Here is a 20,812-nt window from a genome sequence, read left to right as displayed (position 1 = left end):
GATTCAACTTTTCTGTGCATACCAATTCGGCATAAGGCATTATCTCCCAGTGGCTTTCAGAGCCATTCGTGGTCTCTGACAGACCCTTCATCCATACAACCTATAATTTTCATAAGAAGGCACTTTTTCAAAGCACTTGCTCCAATAAAAGAGTCACTTTCAAGTCTCTTTCCTTAAAAGAGAAACAAAACAAAGCAAACCCCTCAAAATGCAATATATATGATGCTAGTACACGATAATTAGGCTTGTAATCATTTTACCTGTGATGCATGGGCAAAAAGGAATCAATTCTACTTCACCTTTGTCTCCCTCTACTACACTTCCAGCACAAGTACTACTTAATAAGTCTGTCAACATTATACGATCCTCAGATCTGGACATTCTGAAAGGCTACAACCCTAAAATCAGAACTCGAAGGATTTTTTTTTCCTCTTCTCACACTACAAACAATCATATTTTGGTTTATCACTGAATTCTTGTTCATATTATCAACATTTCCACTCTGAAGGAACAGATAGCAAGTTGCAGTGGAGGAATCTTTGCAGCTGAGAGAAAGGACTGTGTCACAGGCCAGGAAAACCACCTCTGGGTCAATCTCAAGAGTAGATCTAAGTCAGAAAGGATGCTGGGCCAAAGATCACATCCTCAAAGTAACATGGAACAATCTCAGCTCCACAAAATGTTGTCTTTGGAAGTTTCCCCATCACCAAATTGGATACTGATTTCTTAAACATTGACCATTTGGCCAGTGCCTCTGAAAGCCTGAGTCAAATTAGAGACTTGAGCTTGTTTTGCATCTGAGGACTTACAGGCCATGTTAATTTCTTAGAGAAAGATAACTCATGAGATAGATCTACATAGAGGTTCTCTAGAAACAACCAGTCATGCGGAATAAAAGAAATACAAAGCCATTCTCTAAGTGGACAGGACTATGTGATTATAAATAGAATTCTTGCTCATTGTAAACACTTTTGAAATGATGGCTTTGTTGATTTGAAAAGATAGCAAGCACCCCTGTGGAGTCTGGTCAATGTTAGGCAGAGTCCCAAATATGTGCTCCGATGACATACACTAGGATGCAAGAACTGGAGGGAGGCTCAGGGATTTATCATGCCCCTTGCAGAACCAACCATTATAGTCTTAAAAATAATCCACTGGTAGCAACAAGTTTACTAGAGAGCTCCCTGAAGAAGCAAAGATTTCAGCTGCTTAATTGCTTTCACCCTGTGCCATTTAAAGGAATACCAAGTCTCTGTTGAGACACCATCAATTGACGGTTTCACCAAATATTTTGAATAGCTAATGACTCTTCTTGACCACCACCAACGCCCACTCCCCGCCCCCAGGCAGCCAGGCTCCAGGAGTTCCCCCTTTCTGTGAGAGGCATGGTCTACATGCCAGCGAGAGGCAGGTTCGCATCCCGAGTGGAAAAAACAAAAAACTGCGTCTGTACTCAAGACCAGCAGTCCAGATCAGGCAGTTGGCAAAGCCGAAAAGGTAATCTTCATCCCCAAGCATTCCCTACCTTTTCGGATTTCGCCTTCCTGGCGTTGTGCACGAACCTGCGACCCAGCTTCTTGGCATACCAGATAGAGGCGAACATAGCGCTGCCAACGGAAGGGATTCTCGGTGAAGCGGCTGCACAATCAACTTCCCAGCTCGGCTCGGAGATCTGGAGCAGGGGGAATCGGTCTGGAGCTGTCACTTGCAGGCTGTTGCTTTCTCAGTGCCTCTCATGCTGGCGAGCTGAGGCCGAGGGCGGGAGCAGGGAGGGAGGGGGCCGGGGGCAGGCAGTCCGGGCCGGCCAGTCCGCAGGTACCTTCACATCCCGCCTGCGGGAGGTCCGCGCGAGGGGGGCGGGCGGGCGCTGCCTTCCCCGCCGGCGCACACGCGCATCCAGGCGGCTGAGTATCCGTCTTGCAGTTCTTGGGCTCTTGTTCACCACCAAACTCCACGCGTGGTAGGAGGAAGGGTAGCCGCAGTCCGGTCGCCCTGGGCTCCAGGCATGGCCCCTCGCCTGGCTTCCCTCTGCCTCGACAGTGCGTGCTGGCGGCGGTGGCCGCGCAAAGACGCATCCACACCCAGCCCCGCAGGTAAAGCAGCCAATAATTGCAGCTGCCGGGCACGCGGGAGGGGAGAGACCACCACGGACGCGGCCCTGCGGGCACAAACAGGTGTCCCCCGGAGCCCGGAGCCTGCCCCGAAGCCCCGAGAATAAGGGGCTGTTAGTAGGACTGGAAACAAAGCGACCTTCCTCTGCCCCCCTCCTCAACTCCACTGGGGCCACGTAAAGTCCTATCCCTGCCTCCCAACCAGTCTTCTCCACAGCTTACAAGAAAAAAACAAAAAAAAACATTTTATTTCTTTGGAGGTTGGCCCCGGGACAAACGGCGACGTGAACAGGATGGGGTGTATTCCCTGAACGCCAGAGTGAAGGTCCTCAGCTTTTAAACTCATTGGTTCCACCACTGAAACCACCTGGGCTGCTTTTACAAGTCCAGGTTTTCTGCCTGAAGACTGAGTAATGGGGAGGGGCTTAAATCTACCTTTACACTAAAACAGAACAGTTTACTCCTTTTTTTCTTTTAAAACCCCAGAGTTTTCTTGCAGTGATATCTATTGTTAAATGGGGGATTTAATACCACTTTTGAAGAGGAAGATTTATGGCCAGTCTTAAACCAGGCTCCTCTGAGGAATTCTCACGTTTAATTCTACCACCATGTGCTTCCAATTTCAATTATCTTGGTTGTTGTTTGGTTGCTTAGTTGTGTCCAACTCTTTTGCAACTTCATGAACAGTAGCCTGCCAGGCTCCACTGTCTGTGGGATTTCCCAGGCAAGAGTACTGGAGTGGTTTGCCACATCCCTCTCCAGGATATCTTCCCAACCCAGGGATCGAACCTGCATCTCCTGCATTGGCAGGGGGATCCTTTACCACTGAACCACCAAGGAAGCCTTTTCAATTATCTTGCTGCTGCTGCTGCTAAGTCGCTTCAGTCGTGTCCGACTCTGTGTGACCCCATAGAAGGCAGCCCATCAGGCTCCCCCATCCCTGGGATTCTCCAGGCAAGAACACTGGAGTGGGTTGCCATTTCCTTCTCCAATGTGTGAAAGTGAAAAGTGAAAGTGAAGTTGCTCAGTCGTGTCCGACTCTTAGCGACCCCATGGACTGCAGCCCACCAGGCTCCTCCCTCCATGGGATTTTCCAGGCAAGAGTACTGGAGTGGAGTGCCATTGCCTTCTCCGTTTCAATTATCTTACTAGGGTTAAATTATCTTACATAGGGTTTAGACTATTATGAGGCATTTTAAAGGTAAAGTCAATTTTAAGAGACAAGTGTGTCTTCTGATGAGAGAGAATGGCTGACTTTGTCCATCGTACTAGAGGACAAAAATATATAAAAACTGTTCATCTCAGCAAGGAAAACCTTCCTTCCACTGATATGCAAATGAGACTCAATCCAATAAATGTTTTCCAGCTGATCTAATAGACATGCCCTAGGAGCACCTGTTGACCAAGGACAATGTTGAAACACAAATAAATGGAAAAGAACTCCCTTCTCTCACGATAAATCACTTGAGCTTTACCCCCAGAGGACTGGGTCTCCATTCAACTGTTTTATAAAGTACACTGAACATCCTTCTAAGCAATTGGAAATAGAACAAGGCAGCGTAGGATCAGGACTCACATCCATGTTAACTCACGACAGGAAACCTGGTGCTTAGAAGAATGTTGAGCACAATACATTCAATGTGTGTGTGTTGAATAAACAAATAATCTGGGTTCTAACCCTGGCTTTTTTTTCTAAATTGTTCCTTGTTTCTTCTGTGCTTGGATTTGCCTCATCTGTAAATGAAGAGAATTGGGCAGAACATTTTTCAGGCCCCCTTCCTGTCCTGTGCATCTGTAATTCTGATTCCAAGTCTGAGGGTCTTCACATGAGTATGGGGAACACTGACTGAAACCACCCACCCGGGCCAGGCACCATAGTGGCCGTTGGCATGAGCGATTTTACAAGAGGTCTTGGTAAGGTACATGGAACTAATAAGATGCTGCTGCTGCTGCTAAGTCACTTCAGTCATGTCTGACTCTGTGTGACCCCATGGACAGCAGCCCACCAGGCTCTGCTGTCCCTGGGATTCTCCAGGCAAGAACACTGGAGTGGGTTGCCATTTCCTTCTCCAGTGCATGAAAGTGAAAAGTGAAAATGAAGTCACTCAGTCGTGTCCAACTCTTAGCAACCCCATGGACTGCAGCCTACCAGGCTCCTCCATCCATGGGATTTGCCAGGCAAGAGTACTGGAGTGGGGTGCCATCACCTTCTCTGAATAAGATGCTACTAACCCAGAAAAGTTAGGGAAAGGTCAAAAGGAGACTGCATGTGTCCTCTCATTTCCCAGAATCCTTCTTGCTGGCTACCAGCTCCCAGAATCCTTCTTGCTGGCTACCACCTCCCAGAATCCTTCTTGCTGGTGTCCATCTTGGTTGAGCAATGTGTGCACCATCCAGAAGGACCCTGAGTCAGAATGATTGACCAGAGACAACCTGGAAACTAACCCCATCACCATAAAACCCAAGACTGCAAGCCACATGGCACAGCAGTTCTCCTGGGTTCCCTGACCCTCCTCCTCTCTGTGCAGGCGCCCCTTCCCAATAAAGTCTCTTGCTTTGTCAGGATGTGTGTCCAAGTGTTAGACAAGAGCCCCTTCTGGGTCCTGGAAGGGGTCCCCCTGCCTGCAACAAAAAAGAAATGTCTCGTGCTCACCAGAGGCATAGGCTCTGGTAAAATGACTCAGCCTGGATTCTTCCACCTTCTTCACCATGCCTAACCGCCACCTGGGGTTCGGTTTTGCCATTAGCCGTTACTTTTCCTCTGTGTTCTTTCTACGAACTCTACTTTCCTTTCATTTCCTTTTGACACTCTTAGACAACCCCTGAGCAAAATTCACCACATCACACCTTGTACTCTTTGGGGAAAAAAAAGTGCCACAGAAATCCAACAAATAAATAAATGATAACTCCTGTTTAGCTTTCAAAGAGTTACTCAACAGGACCACAATTTACCCCAATATTGCTGTGATGTTAGAGGTATTCATTATTCCTGCATTCAAGTCTGTCTAAGCTGTGTAGTTAAAAGACTATTCAGTTAACAGAATACAGTCGATAAAAAGAGGAGGGAGGCAATTGTCCCTAAATTAATGAGTAGAAACTTCTGTTTTTAACATTTTAAGATGGAATTTGACAATAAAGAGGTGAGAAAAAAATATTGAGCTTTCAAATCACTGATATGGGACTGCCAATCATAAAATAATTTTTGTATTTTCTTCATAAGTTAAGATTTTCTAAGTCACTAAAATTGGGGCTTGGAGAGATCTTTAATGCTTGATCATTTTGTTGGTTAGTTTTGCTTTTAAGTTCTTGTTTAGGCGTTAAGTTGTGTCCAACACTTTTGTGACCCTGTGCCAGGCTCCTCTGTCCTTGGGATTTCCCAGGCAAGAACACTGGAGTGGGCTGCCATTTCCTTCTCCAATGCAGGAAAGTGAAAAGTGAAGTGAAGTCGCTCAGTCGTGTCCAACTCTTCGAGACCCCATGAACTACAGCCTACCAGGCTCCTACGTCCATGGGATTTTCCAGGCAAGAGTACTGGAGTGGGGTGCCATTGCCTTCTCCAACAATAATAACTATTGTTCCTTAAATAGGCATTCAGAGATAGAAGGCAGTGTGAAATAGGTCATTTGTACTCAGGGGTCACAGTCACGTTAGACAAATGCTTAACAATATAAGTATTCACAATATATTTTTTGAATATGTCTATGGCAAAGTGAGAGAATCCACAAACTTGAAAAGTCTAGAAGAGGCATTAGAGGCATATCTACAATTTTCAGTTGTAAAAGATGGTTTTTTAAAGATGGGTGTCAGGTCGATGGAATGAAGCCATTGCCATAGTTATACAGTCATCTTCACTGGGCTCTCACTGAACAGGTGTGCCTGCTAGAAAGAAGGTGGCAGCTGCCTAAATAAATCTTAATCGTCTCTAACCATTGTTCTGCTGATTGAGACAAATAACTTGCAGCTCTTCTGTGTATGGAAAACAAGTTTTTCAGATGCTTTCCATCTGTATATCATCAGACCTTTTCCTTTATAATTTCATTTTTAATACCTCTCATATGACAGAAACCTACCAGTGCAGCTGAGTTTGAGATGCAACATTAATCCTTTTAAGCAGCTTTTGGTTCATGCCTCAACACACACATACACTGTGTGAGTCTCCTTTGAATTCTCAAGGTAAATGCAATATTTAAATCAAGCCATTAAGATTATACAACAACATGTTCTGCCTAGTACACACGTAATTTTCTTTTAAAAGCCATCTAAATATATCATAGATAATTATAAAAACAGTAAGTATTAAGCCCTAGGAACTAATATCTGGTAGCTTGAAAAGCTATATAGGTTAGGTGTATGGTATATACTGAAGAAAATACATGTTTGAAACATAAAAAGTTAATGTACTAAACCAATAAACATTTAAATATTTGTTTGGTTTGTATATATGATATACATTTTTGATAGCCCTTAATATCCTTTATTAGTCTATTATCAAACAGCAGGTGTCAAGAACATGTTACATAGAATTTATGACTAAAAGAAGATAAACGTAGTATTTAACTTTAATTTGCAGGGATGTCAAAATGCTGATGTTAGTTACTTCTATAGATGGTAGTGAATAGGGAGGATTAAAAACAGTTAGTTTGGTCTGTATATTTGTGTAACATTTGTATCTTCTACCATGAGAATATATCCATGTTATTACTTATATGATTAAAAAGGTAAGCAATAGTTATTCACAAAATGGAACTGAATAAGATAAAAGCCCTCCTCTCAAGCAGTCATATAGAGTTGGGTACGTAGATGTATAAAACAATAAATTTCAATGCAGAATGGCGTAACAACAGATGTGTGAAAAATAACGTGGGAGTTCAGAAAGAAAATTACTGCTTTTTGGTTTCTATATAAGCCCAGTAATGAATGTCAGCTAGAAAAGTGCAATAATTAGTGTCAATGTACATAAAAAGCAAAGGAATAGCTCACTCTTTCAGCATGTTTTATCTGTATGGAGCAGGGGAAATGGGCACTCTGGTTTGTATACAAACATAACAACCACTGGCCCAGTTGCAATTAGTTGTATTTCTATCTCAAAGAACCAACCACTCATGGATATGTGTGAAAAACTATTTGAGCCACTACAAAGAACAAGCCCGCTATCTCTAATTATATAGGCTAAGTCTACTTCTTTTCTTCTGTTCTCAAAATCACCCAAATCATTCTTTAGTGTTTGAATATCTCACCTTCCTTTCCTTTAAATGTTTAATCATTATATATTTAGGCAGAGACATAAGAAGGTAATATGACACACATGTGCATACCACCTATATTTAATAAATGTTAACATACTGCCATCAGAGAAGGCAATGGCACCCCACTCCAGTCCTCTTGCCTGGAAAATCCCATGGATGGGGGAGCCTGGTGGGCTGCAGTCCATGCGGTCAAGAAGAGTCGGACATGACTGAGCGACTTCCCTTTCACTTTTCACTTTCATGCACTGGAGAAGGAAATGGCAACCCACTCCAGTGTTCTTGCCTGGAGAATCCCAGGGACGGGGAGCCTGGTGGGCTGCCATCTATGGGGTCACACAGAGTCGGACACGACTGAAGTGACTTAGCAGCAGCAGCAGCAGCAACATACTGCCATATTTGATTCATTCATTTTAAACAAATAAAATCTTCATAATATAATCAAAATCTCCCACCTCAATCCACTCTACCTCAAAATCATCTCAAAATAATGCTCAAGAAACATTCTTCTATTTTATTTAAACACACGCAATTTTAAAAGAGTAGATACTTCAAAATGTAATTGATAGTAGGAACAGAACTATCATATGACTCAACCATCCCATCACTGATGTATACCCTGAGAAAACCATAACTGAAAGAGATGTGTATTCATTGTAGCACTATTTACAACAGCTAGGACATGGAAGCAACTTAGATGTCTATTGACAGATGAATGGACAAAGAAGTTGTGGTACATATATAAAATGAAATGTTACTCAGCCATGAAAAAGAATGCATTTGAGTCCATTCTGATGAGGTGGATGAACCTGGAGCCTGTTTTACAGAGTAAAGTAAGTCAGAAAGAGAAAAACAAATATTTTATATTAACGCACATGTACGGAATCTAGAGGAGAAGGCAATGGCACCCCACTCCAGTACTCTTGCCTGGAAAATCCTATGGATGGAGGATCCTGGTGGGCTGCAGTCCATGGGGTCGCTACGAGTTGGACATGACTGAGCGACTTCATTTTCACTTTGATGCATTAGAGAAGGAAATGGCAACCCACTCCAGTGTTCTTGCCTGTAGAATCCCAGGGATGGGGGAGCCTGGCGGGCTGCCGTCTATGGGGTCGCACAGAGTCGGACACGACTGAAGCGACTTAGCAGCGGCAGCATGGAATCTAGAAAGTTGGCATTGATGAACCTAGTTGCAGGGCAGCAATGGAGATGCAGACACAGAGAACAGACGTGGGCACAGTGAGCTTAGGAGAGGATGGGGCAAATTGAAAGAGTGGCATGGTGACACATATATTACCATATGTAAAATAGATAGCCAGTGGGAATTTGCTGTAGGACACAGGGACCTCCCCACAGTGCTCTGTGACAGCCTAGAGGGGTGAGATGGGGTAGGAGATAGAAGGGAAGATCAAGAGGAAGAGGACGGATGTATACCAATGGCTGATTCCTGTGGATATATGGCAGAAGCCAACACAATCTTATAAAAGTTACCTCCAATTAAAAATAAATTAAAAATACAATTGATGGATAATAGGATGTGTACAATTTGAACTTTTATTACAAATTTCTTCCAAATTGACATTATTAGTAGTTTATATGAGTTCTGTATTCTAAATGACACATTTTAATCCGCTATTAATTTGTTAAACCATGTACAATGTTGCTTCTTGTAGTTTTTTTAAAAATAATTTTATTTATTTATTTACTTTTAATTTCTCCAGCTTCAGGTAGCAAGGGTTACTCTTAGCTGCAATGCACCAGCTTCTCATTGAAGTGGATTCTCTTCTTGTGGAGCACGGGCTCTAGGGTGTACGGGATCCGCAGTTATGTTTCAATAGTCATGGTACATGGGCTTAGCTGCTCCACAGCATGTGGGATCTTCCAGGACCAGTGATTGAACCTATGTCTCCTGCATTGCCAAGCAGATTCTTAACCAGTGAACCACCAGGGAAGCCCTCCCTGTAGTTTTGATGTGCCTTTTCTTAATTACTGGTGAGGTCTAGCATTTTTTTTTCATATATTTATTGTCTATTTGAACTTCCTTCTATTCATAGTCTTTTCTCATTTTAAAATTAGGTTATACCTTACTGATTTCTAAACGTATTTTATGTATTCTGGACACCAATTCTTTGTTTGTTACATGTACTGAAAATATCTGCTCCCAAACTCTGACTTGTCTTTTAATCCCATTTGTTTCATCATGCATATTTTTATGTACTAAATTTGTCAATGTTTACCTTTATGTGTGTATATTTGGTATCTAAATTTTTTCCCTATACAAGTTTATAAGTTTCTCATTTTATATTTTCTTTTAAGTCTTCAACTTTTTAAAGGAAATTATGGTGTAGGATGGAAATCTGTCTGTCCTGCCCCCATATGTATGGCCAGTTGTCTAGATGTATGTATGTATGAATTTACGTATGTACAAGGGCTTCCCTTGTGGCTCGGTCGGTAAAGAATTCACCTGCAATGCAAGAGACTGATTGCAATGCTGGAGATCAGGGTTTGACCCCTGGGTTGGGAAGATCCCCTGGAGAAGGAAATGGAAACCCACTCCAGTATTCTTGCCTGGGAAATCCCATGGACAGAGGAGCCTGGTGGACCACAGTCCGTTGGGTTGCAACAGTCAGACAAGACTAAGCAACTAAACCACCATCATGTATGTACATATTTATGCTCATATATGAAAATGTTATTCCTTTTCCTCACTGACTTGTAAAACTCCTAAGTTATATGTCTAGATCACATGAGTGTGCATTTAATTATTTCTGGATTCTTTTTTGATCTATTTTAATTTACCCGTGCTAATACCACATTATCTTGATTACTGTGCTTTATAATAAATTTTGAAAGTGAAAGTGCTAATCATCCTTTTCATTTGATCTAACTTTTCAAATTAATTTTTGTAAAGTTGTACAATTGGTGACTTTAATATTACACCCAATATTCCATGTTATTATTTGATAGTATTTTAATTTTATTTTGTTGCAGTAGTACTATTTCTGACCAAGCATGTCATTATTATCACCAGTATTTATTAGTTTATAATTAATAGTCAAAATAACTCCCACATTTATTAATCTATATTCTCATCATGATTGCTAGCATCCTAGCTCTCTGAGTTTTCCTTTTTACTGTTGTACATATTTTAACAGCTATTTCTGCAAAAATCTGTGATGGTTAAACATGTTCAATCTTTTCATATTTTTCCTGAACTGTCTACATTCACCCTAGACTCTGAAGGATAGCATAGGTAAATAAAGATTTCTAGATTGACAATGATTTTCCCTCAGCATTCTGAAGATATTATCACATACCTTCTTCTGGTGTCTATTTTTTATGATAAGATGTCTGCTGTCAATCCAATTGCTCTATTTTAAGAATATATCTCTTTTCTATGATTTGTTTGAAGACTTTTCATCTTTTTGAGCTGTAGCTTCAATACAATATTTTTCTAAAATTCTGCCTGGAATTCATTATGTTTCTTGAATCCAATTAATTATAAGAAAAATCAGTCATTATTTCTTCCAATATGTCTTCCCCTTCATTCTCTCTGTTCTCTCCTCCTAAAATCCCATTATATTTTTCCTGAACCTTTTCATATAACCCATTCTACTGCTTCATATATTTCCTATTACTCTTTTCCTTCCTTCTTTGTACCACTTTCAGGGTTATAGTCTCAGATCTCATTATTTTTATCTAAAGTTTGAATCTATTGTTTTACCTATCTACAAAGTGTTTATTTTTAATGAATTATTACATGCATATTTACATTTCCAGGCATTCTAAATATTTCTTTTTCAAATCCTCCAAGTCTCTAGTTTCTGCATGTCACTGTACAGTTTTATTCTAAGATCTTCTTTAGCAAGCTTGTACTTCCTGTGGGAGCCCCAGGGCCCTTTGATTGTGTAATTGTTGCTACAGAATAATTTTGCACATTCTTCTGCTAGGTGCCCAGAGATTTCACTAGCTTAGGAGCAGTTTCATGTTTAATATATTTGGCTTAGTGTTTTTCTGTCTACATAAAAGGGTTAAATTGACCACCACCAGCCAACCCCCCCCCCAAAAAAAACCCACACACCTTTTCTATTCATAATAGAAACACTCTTCATTATTGCTTCCCTGGGCTAATGTATGAAGTTTTTAGAAGTCCTCTCATAAAATGAGAACTCTTTTAAGTTTTCAATTTTACATAGGGCTCTCAGTTTCATTTTTCTTCCTTTGATGATCCTAAGGTCATCTCTATTGCCCTGCATGGGCATCTAATCCCCACACTCTTACCCCAAGAGGACCCACTGAGTTCCATATACCCCTTGGGATATCACAGTCAGCTCAAGAAATCACTGCTCTGGCCATCATTTTATACAGAATCAAACTGGCTTGGCTCTTACTTAACACTCCCCCACTACCCCCAAATAAAACATGGAGAACTTAACAGGCCTACATATGAGGTTTTAGTGTTTAATAAGCATGTCTGACAGCAGTATGTATAAGATTTATTATAAAATATTTCATGCAAGAGATTTCCAGGAAGTCACCTAATTAAAATGCTATTTAAAAGTCATTCTCATATGATAATTAATTAGCTAAAGTAAGTCGTGAGATAGACAACCACCATCACATTTGTCACCTTGACAAGTAATGTTGATTCTATAAAATTGGGGTAATAATGGAAACTATGCCATTGTGTTGATAAAAAGGCTCAAATGAGATAATACAAGTAAACTGTTTAGAGCACTACTTGGCACACAGTATGGGTGCAATAAAAATGTTTTTATTCTTTATTATGAATAAAATGTTGTCTTTATTCCCTCTAATCTTCAGGGAAGCCCCCCCCCCACCTCCAAAAAAAAAGAAAAGAAACCATAATAGTCTAGACAGAGAACATGTGCTTAGTATTATGAAGCAGAAAATGTTTTGTCTTTTTTTTTTTTAACTCTTTTTATGACTGCATTCAACCATCCTCTATGTTAAGAAGTCTACCTTAAGTTCTTTCCTCATTTTTTTATTCCATTAGTGCAGGAAACATGTCAGTTTTCAAGCCCTTGTAAAAATCTTTCATAAACTTAAAGACTTTCCATTTCACAAGTGTCTCTTTTCTAAGCCAAATGAATATTTTCTTAAGCTTTCTAAATAGTTTTTTTGAGAGTCTTCTCAGAACCTCCTTTCATTTTACATGTTTTTCATAAAAATAAAAACTCCCATGGATCCTGGATTTATATAGTAGTTCTAAATCCACATGTTGTGATTTGCCCACATGCTTACAATTAAATTTTGCTACAACTGGAGATATAGATCAATATGTCAATAACTATAAAAGGAATATAACACTGAATGGATATAAGTGAGGAGCAAAGTAAAAGAACATCAAGAAAGCAGCCAAGAAAGAATGGGTACCACATAGAACATTCAAGAATTATGACTTATGAATACAAAAATCAATTAAAAAACAAGACCAAAGACAGCTTTCTTGATAAAGCTACATAACTAAAACATGGGTAGAGTAATTTCATAATGGATAATTCAATTCAGTTCCTTGAAATGTATATGCCTTGCCAAAGTTTACCATAAACAGAGACATTTTAAACACCACCCATCTAATCAGAGCACTTTGGGATCTTTCTTATCAACTATGATTTGGTTATATAGTCCAATATTCTAGCTATCTCAACAGCAGGATTTTTCTCACCTGTGGAAGTGGGGTGCTAACTTGAGAGTCAGTGCTTTTAGTTTTATTTTCATTTTTACCAATTTGTTTTACCTCTAGATATAGTACTATGTAATTAATTTCCAAAGTCACCTTACACTCAAATAATCTGTTCAGTTCAGTTCAGTCACTCAGTCATGTCAGACTCTTTGCATGAATCGCAGCACGCCAGGCCTCCCTGTCCATCACCAACTAACTCCCAGAGTTTACCCAAACTCATGTCCATCGAGTCGGTCATGTCGTTTTAGTCCATGATAATAAGACCCAAAAATTGATCTGTAAGAAAATGGCCTTTTTTTTTCTTTTAGACATAAAGAAATATCTTTCTTTCTTTTTATATTATTATTATTTATTGGAGTATAATTGCTTTATAATGCTGTATTAGTTTCTGCCATACAACAAGTGAATCAGCTATATGTATACATATATCCCCTCCTTTTCGGGGCTCCCTCCCATCCCTGCCCCTCTAGGTCATCACAGAGCTCCAAGATGAGAATGCTCTTTTAAGTTCAATGGCTATTTTTGATGAGGTTATCCTCTTGCCGTATCGTCTTTTGGGTCTTCACCAAAGTATTTTCCGTTTCCCAGACACATTCTGTGTAACTGTATCTTTGTACATGCTGTTTCCTCTGCCTCCAGTCCTAACTCTCCACCTCATTTCCTGCTCATTTTGGTCATTCTACGTATGACAAATCTTTACACATTTTTTGAGCCTTGGCTCAGCAATTTTCTGTGAAACTTTTCCTGATCTCTCAAGGCAGAGCCAATTCGTACTAATGCACCAAAACTAACATTTCCTGTTGTACTGTACACATCTCAGGTTTGGCTCATATGACACTCATTTGTGATTACGTTGAACTTAAATATTTCCCCCTAAATGACTGAATAATTCAAGGAAATCCCTTATTTATTTTTGTATCCTCAGAGATCTACATAGCCCTTTGCACATGGCAGGCACTCAATAAACATATTTGAATAATTTAATAGTTACTTGCTGAATGAATGAACAAATGAATGAGCATATCACTTAAATTGAATTGCTTCATACTCCTGGGAGAAGAAAGGAAGGCACTATAGAGACACGCATTAAGCATTTATTATTACCTTTTATTTGTATTTTTACCTCACATTCATTTTCATACATTAAGAGATAAATCAAAGTCACTGTTAGAAGGGTTCAAAGTACTTTGAAAAATAACATTTCAAAAGAGAAATCAATGAGAATTGTTGATTTGTGGTCTACCAACTGTCCTTTTTTTCACTTTGTAATTCCACCCTTTCCTCAGATAGACACAGGCGATCTTTTACAAAATTCAATATAGAAAACCATATTCATAAACAAATAACTCCTTTCACTTCCTTAAAAAGGAGACCCACGAATGAAAACACACGATCTATTCCTTTTCCATCTTGCCTCCTACATAAAACAGAAACAGCAGCTGCTGAAATCCTCAGTGTAAATGTCAAATGCAGATATTGTTACTGAAAATATTCCTGATATTAATTGTAACCTCTCTCCAGCTTAAAGAATATAAAGGAGACGAGCTCGCTAGGTGCCTCCTCTATGTCAGCTGATTTACTTAAGCATCTTTACATGAAATTATAAAATATTTCGTCTTAAAAGTATATAAACTATTTTGTCCACAAAAGTACCTAACATGCCTGAACTCAGTATTTATTTAACCTATCCATTTTTACATATTCACATACTACTTCTATTGTTTACTAAACTTATTTTAAAGTTATTTGATCATCTTTTATTTAAATAAATTTATTTTAAATAAACATCACCAGAATGAACAAAAGTAAGACTCATTCTCTATAAGTAATCAGTAACATAAATAATACATGATTATTAATAAGATTAAAAAGTAAAATAACACATGTATACCTGTGGTGGATTCATTTTGATATTTGGCAAAACTAATACAATTATGTGAAGTTTAAAAATAAAATAAAATTTAAAAAAAAGTAAAATAAAAACCAGAAGTAATTTATAAAGTCTAGTTAAAAAGATAATTGATGGTTTATATACTATATCTAATTTTTCTTGTCTAATTTAAATTAAAATATTTTAAAAATGTTTGCCATGGGACATCTTAAGTAAACCACACTTGGGGAAATATTCTCACCTCATCTGATCATCATAAGAAATCTCTGAGTCAGATAATATTATCTTCCTTTTACATATTAGAAAATGACATTTTAAAGAAATCAAGTAACTTAATCATAGTTAGCCCTTCCCTTCCCTTAATTCTTGATTCTCAAAACTTTTCTAGTCATAAGAAAGAGTGTAACAGTACAAAAAATATCATACAGTAGCTTGTGATAAAATAGAAATAAATAAAGAAGAGGGAATTGCTATGAGTTCAGATACCATTTATTAGCCCGTGTGCTGGAATGGAGGAGACAGACATTCAATGACTGAAAAATTTGAGTTGACACTTAGAAAACAGATCAAAACCAAAGTACATTACTTGAAACAGCAGGAGTAAGAGTAAAAAGTTTGGAAAACATGAGATGTGTTTTCAATGAAGAAGAAAAGGCTATAGCCATACTGTAATTAGACAATGCCAATAAACCCTTAATTGTGATAAAAGGGTCAGAGTTGGAGAGTCAGGAGAAAAGCTTAGGCAACAGAGGTAATGATGGTCTTAGGGGGATGATGGTAGGAAAAAGGCAAGAAGTGATATAAGAAAAATTCTTATTTAACACCTAAGAAAAGACTTGAATCCCTAATTCACTCTCATAACACAATACATGCTATTTAGTCGCTCTGCTGCTGCTGCTGCTGCTAAGTCACTTCAGTCGTGTCCAACTCTGCGCATCCCCACAGACGGCAGCCCACCAGGCTCCCTCGCCCCTGGGATTCTCCAGGCAAGAACACTGGAGTGGGTTGCCATTTCCTTCTCCAATGCATGAAAGTGAAAAGTGAAAGTGAAGTTGCTCAGTCGTGTCCGACTCTTAGCGACCCCATGGACTGCAGCCCACCAGGCTCCTCCATCCATGGGATTTGCCAGGCAAGAGTACTGGAGTGGGGTGCCATTGCCTTCTCTGATTTAGTCGCTCAGTCATGTCCAATTCTTTGTGTCCATGGCATTTCCAGGCAAGAATATTGGAGTGGGTAGCCATTTCCTTCTCCAAACACAATACACAACCTTTCACTACATTTGTCACATTGATGATGATATATATATATATATATTTTTTTTTTTTTCCTTTTCTTTCCTTGTGGAACATTCCTGAAAAAGTAGGGGCCATGCTTGTGTTTCACCATTGATCCCCATGTCTAACAAAGTGCCTGGAACATAATAAGTGCTCTAAAACAATTTGCTAAAGGCTTGAATGGAAAAGGAATAACTGAGGAGACAGAATCTGTAAAAATGTGACAGATGCTTTAAAGGCTGAGAAATTGAAGTCAAAAGGAGTTAAAGATTTGAGCCCAGGGAACTCAGAGATAACTTCTAAGACAAAGAAAGCATTTGCTTTAGCTTGATTTCTTCTTTCAGTATACTTTCTATTTCTCCCCTTGTCTCATTATAATTTTAAGTATTCTTTATAGTCTCTTATGAAATTTTAACTAAATGATTTCTCAAAGATTTAACATAATTTGTTGATTATTCCTCACGGTAAACAGAGTCCATGTGAGGGTTCTAAATTTTCTTTGTAAGCTCCTCTAAAGCAAAGGATTTTTTTTAAAGGAAGTATTATTGATATTTTCTACTTCAGTGTATTCTAGGTTTAATCTCTGCCTTGGGGATTTCTATATACATATAAAAAGTGAAAGGGGTAACAATGTCTTTAAATTTTTAGATATGTTCAAGTTGTGATGACTCTGGATAAAATGGGTATATGTGTTAAGTACGCAATGTAGTGAAAAAATAAAAATAAAAATCTTCCTCCATTTATTCATTTATTCAACACTTTTGAGTCTTACTATGCATCCACTGTATTTCTCAGCAATGAGAATATGATAACTAAATAGACAATAATTCCTACCTCATGGAGCTTGTATTTCAGTGTGGGGAGGAGATAATAAGAATGATAAATAGCAATACATATCATCTATTAAATATTGATATATGCTAAAGAAAAAGTAGAACAGATAAATGGAATAAAAAGTGTTGGAGTGATGAAATTATTTGATGGACTGGTTGAGGTAAACCTCCTGAAAACAGTCACTCCTGATTAAAGATTTTAAGGAAATGAGAATAAGCTAGCACGAGAAATGAACATTCTATGTGAAAGACTATGGCTAGCTTTGATGACAATATGAAGGCCAAGGTAGCTGAAGCAGAGTGAGAAGAAAGATAGTATAAAATAAGATCAGAAAGTAGAGAGGTAAGTGAAGGGAGAGTGGAAAGGAGAATTTGCAAGCCTCATAAGCTATTGCGGGCACGTTGGCTTTTGCTCTGAATGAGGTTGGAAGCAATTTCAGAGTAGTGACATGCTTTGACTAATGTTTTAATAAGATCGTTCTTGCTGCTGTCTTGAAAGTTTTGACTGTAGGGGGTCAACGCTGGAAGCGGAGATAATAATTAAGAAATTATTGCAATTATTAAGTTCAAAGGTAATGGTAACGTAGAAAAAACTAATGCACATGAGAAAAAAAACAACAACACTGGCTGGGTTCTGAATATATTTTTAAGAGATTGGATGTGGAGAGAAAGAGGGGAGGTGGAATGACTGCAGACCCACTGACATGAGCAACTAGAAGGCTACATATACCACTGGCTGAAACAGAGGTTGTAATAGAGCAGGCTTCTTGAGAAATATAAGAAGTTTGGTTCTGGACATGTTAATTTTGAAATATCTTAGACATCTGAGTGGAGACATCAAGTGAGCCAGTGGATATACAAGTCTAGCATTTCAAAGAAGATATTGGCATATAACTGGTATTTAAAGACATGATCACTGGCTGAGTCAGTGAAAAAACTCAAAACCAAGTCCTTGAGCATTTCAACATTTACAGTTATCTATGTAATACATGATTTCCTTACTGAACTGTGAATTCTGTGAAAACAAGGAACAAAGTGAACATTTATGCCATACAAGTGATGATAATGAATTTCCACCAGATTTAAACCTGGTAGGAAAAGTAGTAAACTAAGAGAGGGTGATAATAGGAAACTAGATACGATCAATGAATATAAGGAAAGGTATGAGTCAAAGATGGTTAGAGCCAAGGTACATATAGACATCTGAGGCTTGTATTGGATTTCACATGGTTACAGTGCTCATGGGATTTAACATAAAGTATTTAACGTGAGTCAAATACTTAATTTACTATTTTAATCTATCTTAAAAGAATTCTATGATGTGGCTCCAGTCTACACGTAAGTAGACTCAGAAGATAAGGAACTTGCTGGAGGTCACTCAGCTAGCAGTGGCACTGTGTGAATCCAGCCAAGGTCTGCCTCAGAACCCCCTCTCCTAACCACAGATGGGGCAGGGTGCCTGTCCCTTGGTATCAAGTCTTCTTTCCTTGGAGCAGGGACTTTAGCCCCTGTGACCTATGTTAGGGATCAGAAAACCCTCTTTGTCATATTTTTAACTTAGTTTTAATTGGAGGATAATTGCTTTAATTGGAGGATAATGTCATGTTGGTTTCTGCCATACAATAATGTGAATCAGCCATAAGTATACATATATCCCCTCTGTCTTGAACCTCCCTCTCAATTCCTCTCCCCATCCCCCCACCCTAGGTTGTCACAAAGCACCAGATCGAGCTCCCTGTGTTATACAGCAGCTTCCCACTGGCTCTCTATTTCACACATGGGAGTGTATGTACGTCAATTCTGCTCTCTTGGTTCATCCCACCCTCTCCTTCCCCCGCTGTGCCCACAAGCCTGTTCTCATCTGTGTCTATTCCTGCTCTGCAGAGAGGTTCGTTAGTACCCTTTTTCCAGATTCCATATGTATGCATTAATATATGGTATTTGCTTTTATCTCTCTGACTTACTTCACTCTGTATAACAGGCTCTAGGTTCATGCACCTCAGCTCAATACACTCGAAATTGTTTCTTTTTGTGACTGAGTTAATATTCCATTGTATATACATATGACAACTTCTTTATCCATTCATTTGTTGACAGACATCTAGGTTGCTTCCATATCCTGTCTATTGTAAAAAAAAAAATGTGCTGCAGTGAACATTGGGATATGTGTATCTCTTTAAATTATGGTTTTCTCAGGGTATATGCAGTGGTGGGATTGCTGAGTCATATCATAGTTTTTTTCCTAGTTTTTTTTTTTTTTTCTAAGGACTCTCCATACCCTTCTCCATAGTGGTTTTATCAATTTATATTCCCAACAACAGTGCAAGAGGGTTCCCTTATCTCCTCATTCTTTCCAGCATTTGTTGGAAAATCCTCTTCTTATTCTCTGTGTTCCTATCCTTCAATGTCTGTGGTGAAGTATTTAGTGAAGTTTTGGTAAAAGTTTCATTCTGCCTCAAAGAATCTGAAGAGAGTTAAAGAAAGGTTTTGTTCATGCTAGGGCGAGATCATGTCTGGAAGTAGTTCTATCCTGGGTTCTACAAAAGGAAAGAAAATTCAGGGGGACTGTGCTAGGGCATGGATCCAGTGCCCTATCTTCATAATCTCATAGAAGCACTAGTAAATTAGACGATTAGACAATTAGCAGTTAGAAATGCAGAGCTGAAGATCCAGAGGAAGATGAGAGCTAGAGGTATAGACTTGGGGAGCTATCATCATGGTGAGGATGGCTGTCCATCTAGAAGAATCATGTTCTTACTACCAACTAAACTTAGGAAGATGTCCAGCCAGTGAGAGGCAACTGTGCAAATGTCAAATGGAAGAATCACTCTGGGTATGGAAAATAGTGCCAACCACTTTGGAGAAGTTTGGTAGTTTCATAAAAAGTTCAATGTGTATCTACAACATGACATAGCAATTCCACTTCTAGGCATTTATCCAACTTACATGAAAGCATATGCTGATTTAAAGATAGTATACGAAGTTCATAACAGTTTATTTGTAATAGCCAAAAACTGGGAATAAAACAAATGTCCATCAACAGATGAATAGATAAAGTGTGTTATATTCATATGATGAAATACTACTCAGCAATAAAAAGGAATGAACTACTGGTATGAGCAAAAGCAGGGGTGAATCTCAGAATAATCAGGCTGAGAGAAATAAGCCAGACAAAAATAGCATATACCGATGATTACATTCTGGTTCCATTTATATAAAATGCTAGAAGATGTAAACTATCTATAATGACACAAAGCATATCAATTATTGACTGGTAATGGACTCAGTGAAAGGGGGGAAAGTTGATGAAAGCGCACAAGGAAATTGTAGGGCTTGGTAGACATCTTCACTATCTTGATAAAGTGATAGATCTACAGATGGAGATCTATGTCAAAATCTATCAAATTATACACTTTAAGTATGTGCAAATTATCGTATGTCATTATACCTCAATAAAGTTGTTAAAACAAGATATAAAAGGATAGTTGTCATCTAAATCTTCAATGTTTTTGGTTTTCTTAAAAATGGGAGGGTTTTAAAACAGACAAAATGACTTCATAAAAAAGAAGTATAAAATAATGAAGAAGCAGAAACTAGGACAATTCGGCCAAAACTTCTTTTTTTTTCTTTCTCTACCTAACTTCTGTTCTTCTCTTCCCTCCCACCTATAGCAGTTTTCCTAATGAAATTTCACACCTGTCCATTTCTGACACCATTTAACATTTTAATAACAGTGAAAATATTTTGGGAATG

The 20,812-nt window shown here is 38.8% G+C and overlaps 1 protein-coding gene across 9 annotated transcripts in view; it reads right to left on the bottom strand.

The window, feature by feature from the left end:
• The window catches only part of DLG2 (discs large MAGUK scaffold protein 2), a 2,330,119-nt gene that overhangs the window by 1,092,512 nt on the left and 1,216,795 nt on the right, over positions 1-20,812 (bottom strand). For 2 of the 9 annotated variants that reach the window (XM_061406100.1, XM_061406103.1), the window contains exon 1: positions 1,526-2,010. The exons of the other annotated variants lie outside the window; for them this stretch is intronic. In XM_061406100.1, coding sequence (XP_061262084.1) covers positions 1,526-1,603 — 78 coding nt within the window. In that variant the 5' untranslated portion in view covers positions 1,604-2,010. Of the gene's footprint in view, positions 1-1,525; positions 2,011-20,812 lie in introns of those variants that run through there. 9 annotated transcript variants of the gene reach the window in all.

The sequence above is a fragment of the Bos javanicus genome, chromosome 29 (assembly GCF_032452875.1).
Source record: "Bos javanicus breed banteng chromosome 29, ARS-OSU_banteng_1.0, whole genome shotgun sequence".
Taxonomy (NCBI): Eukaryota; Metazoa; Chordata; class Mammalia; order Artiodactyla; family Bovidae; genus Bos; species Bos javanicus.
Note: the sequence above shows the minus strand (reverse complement) of the source record. Positions and strands in the feature narration are given on the sequence as shown.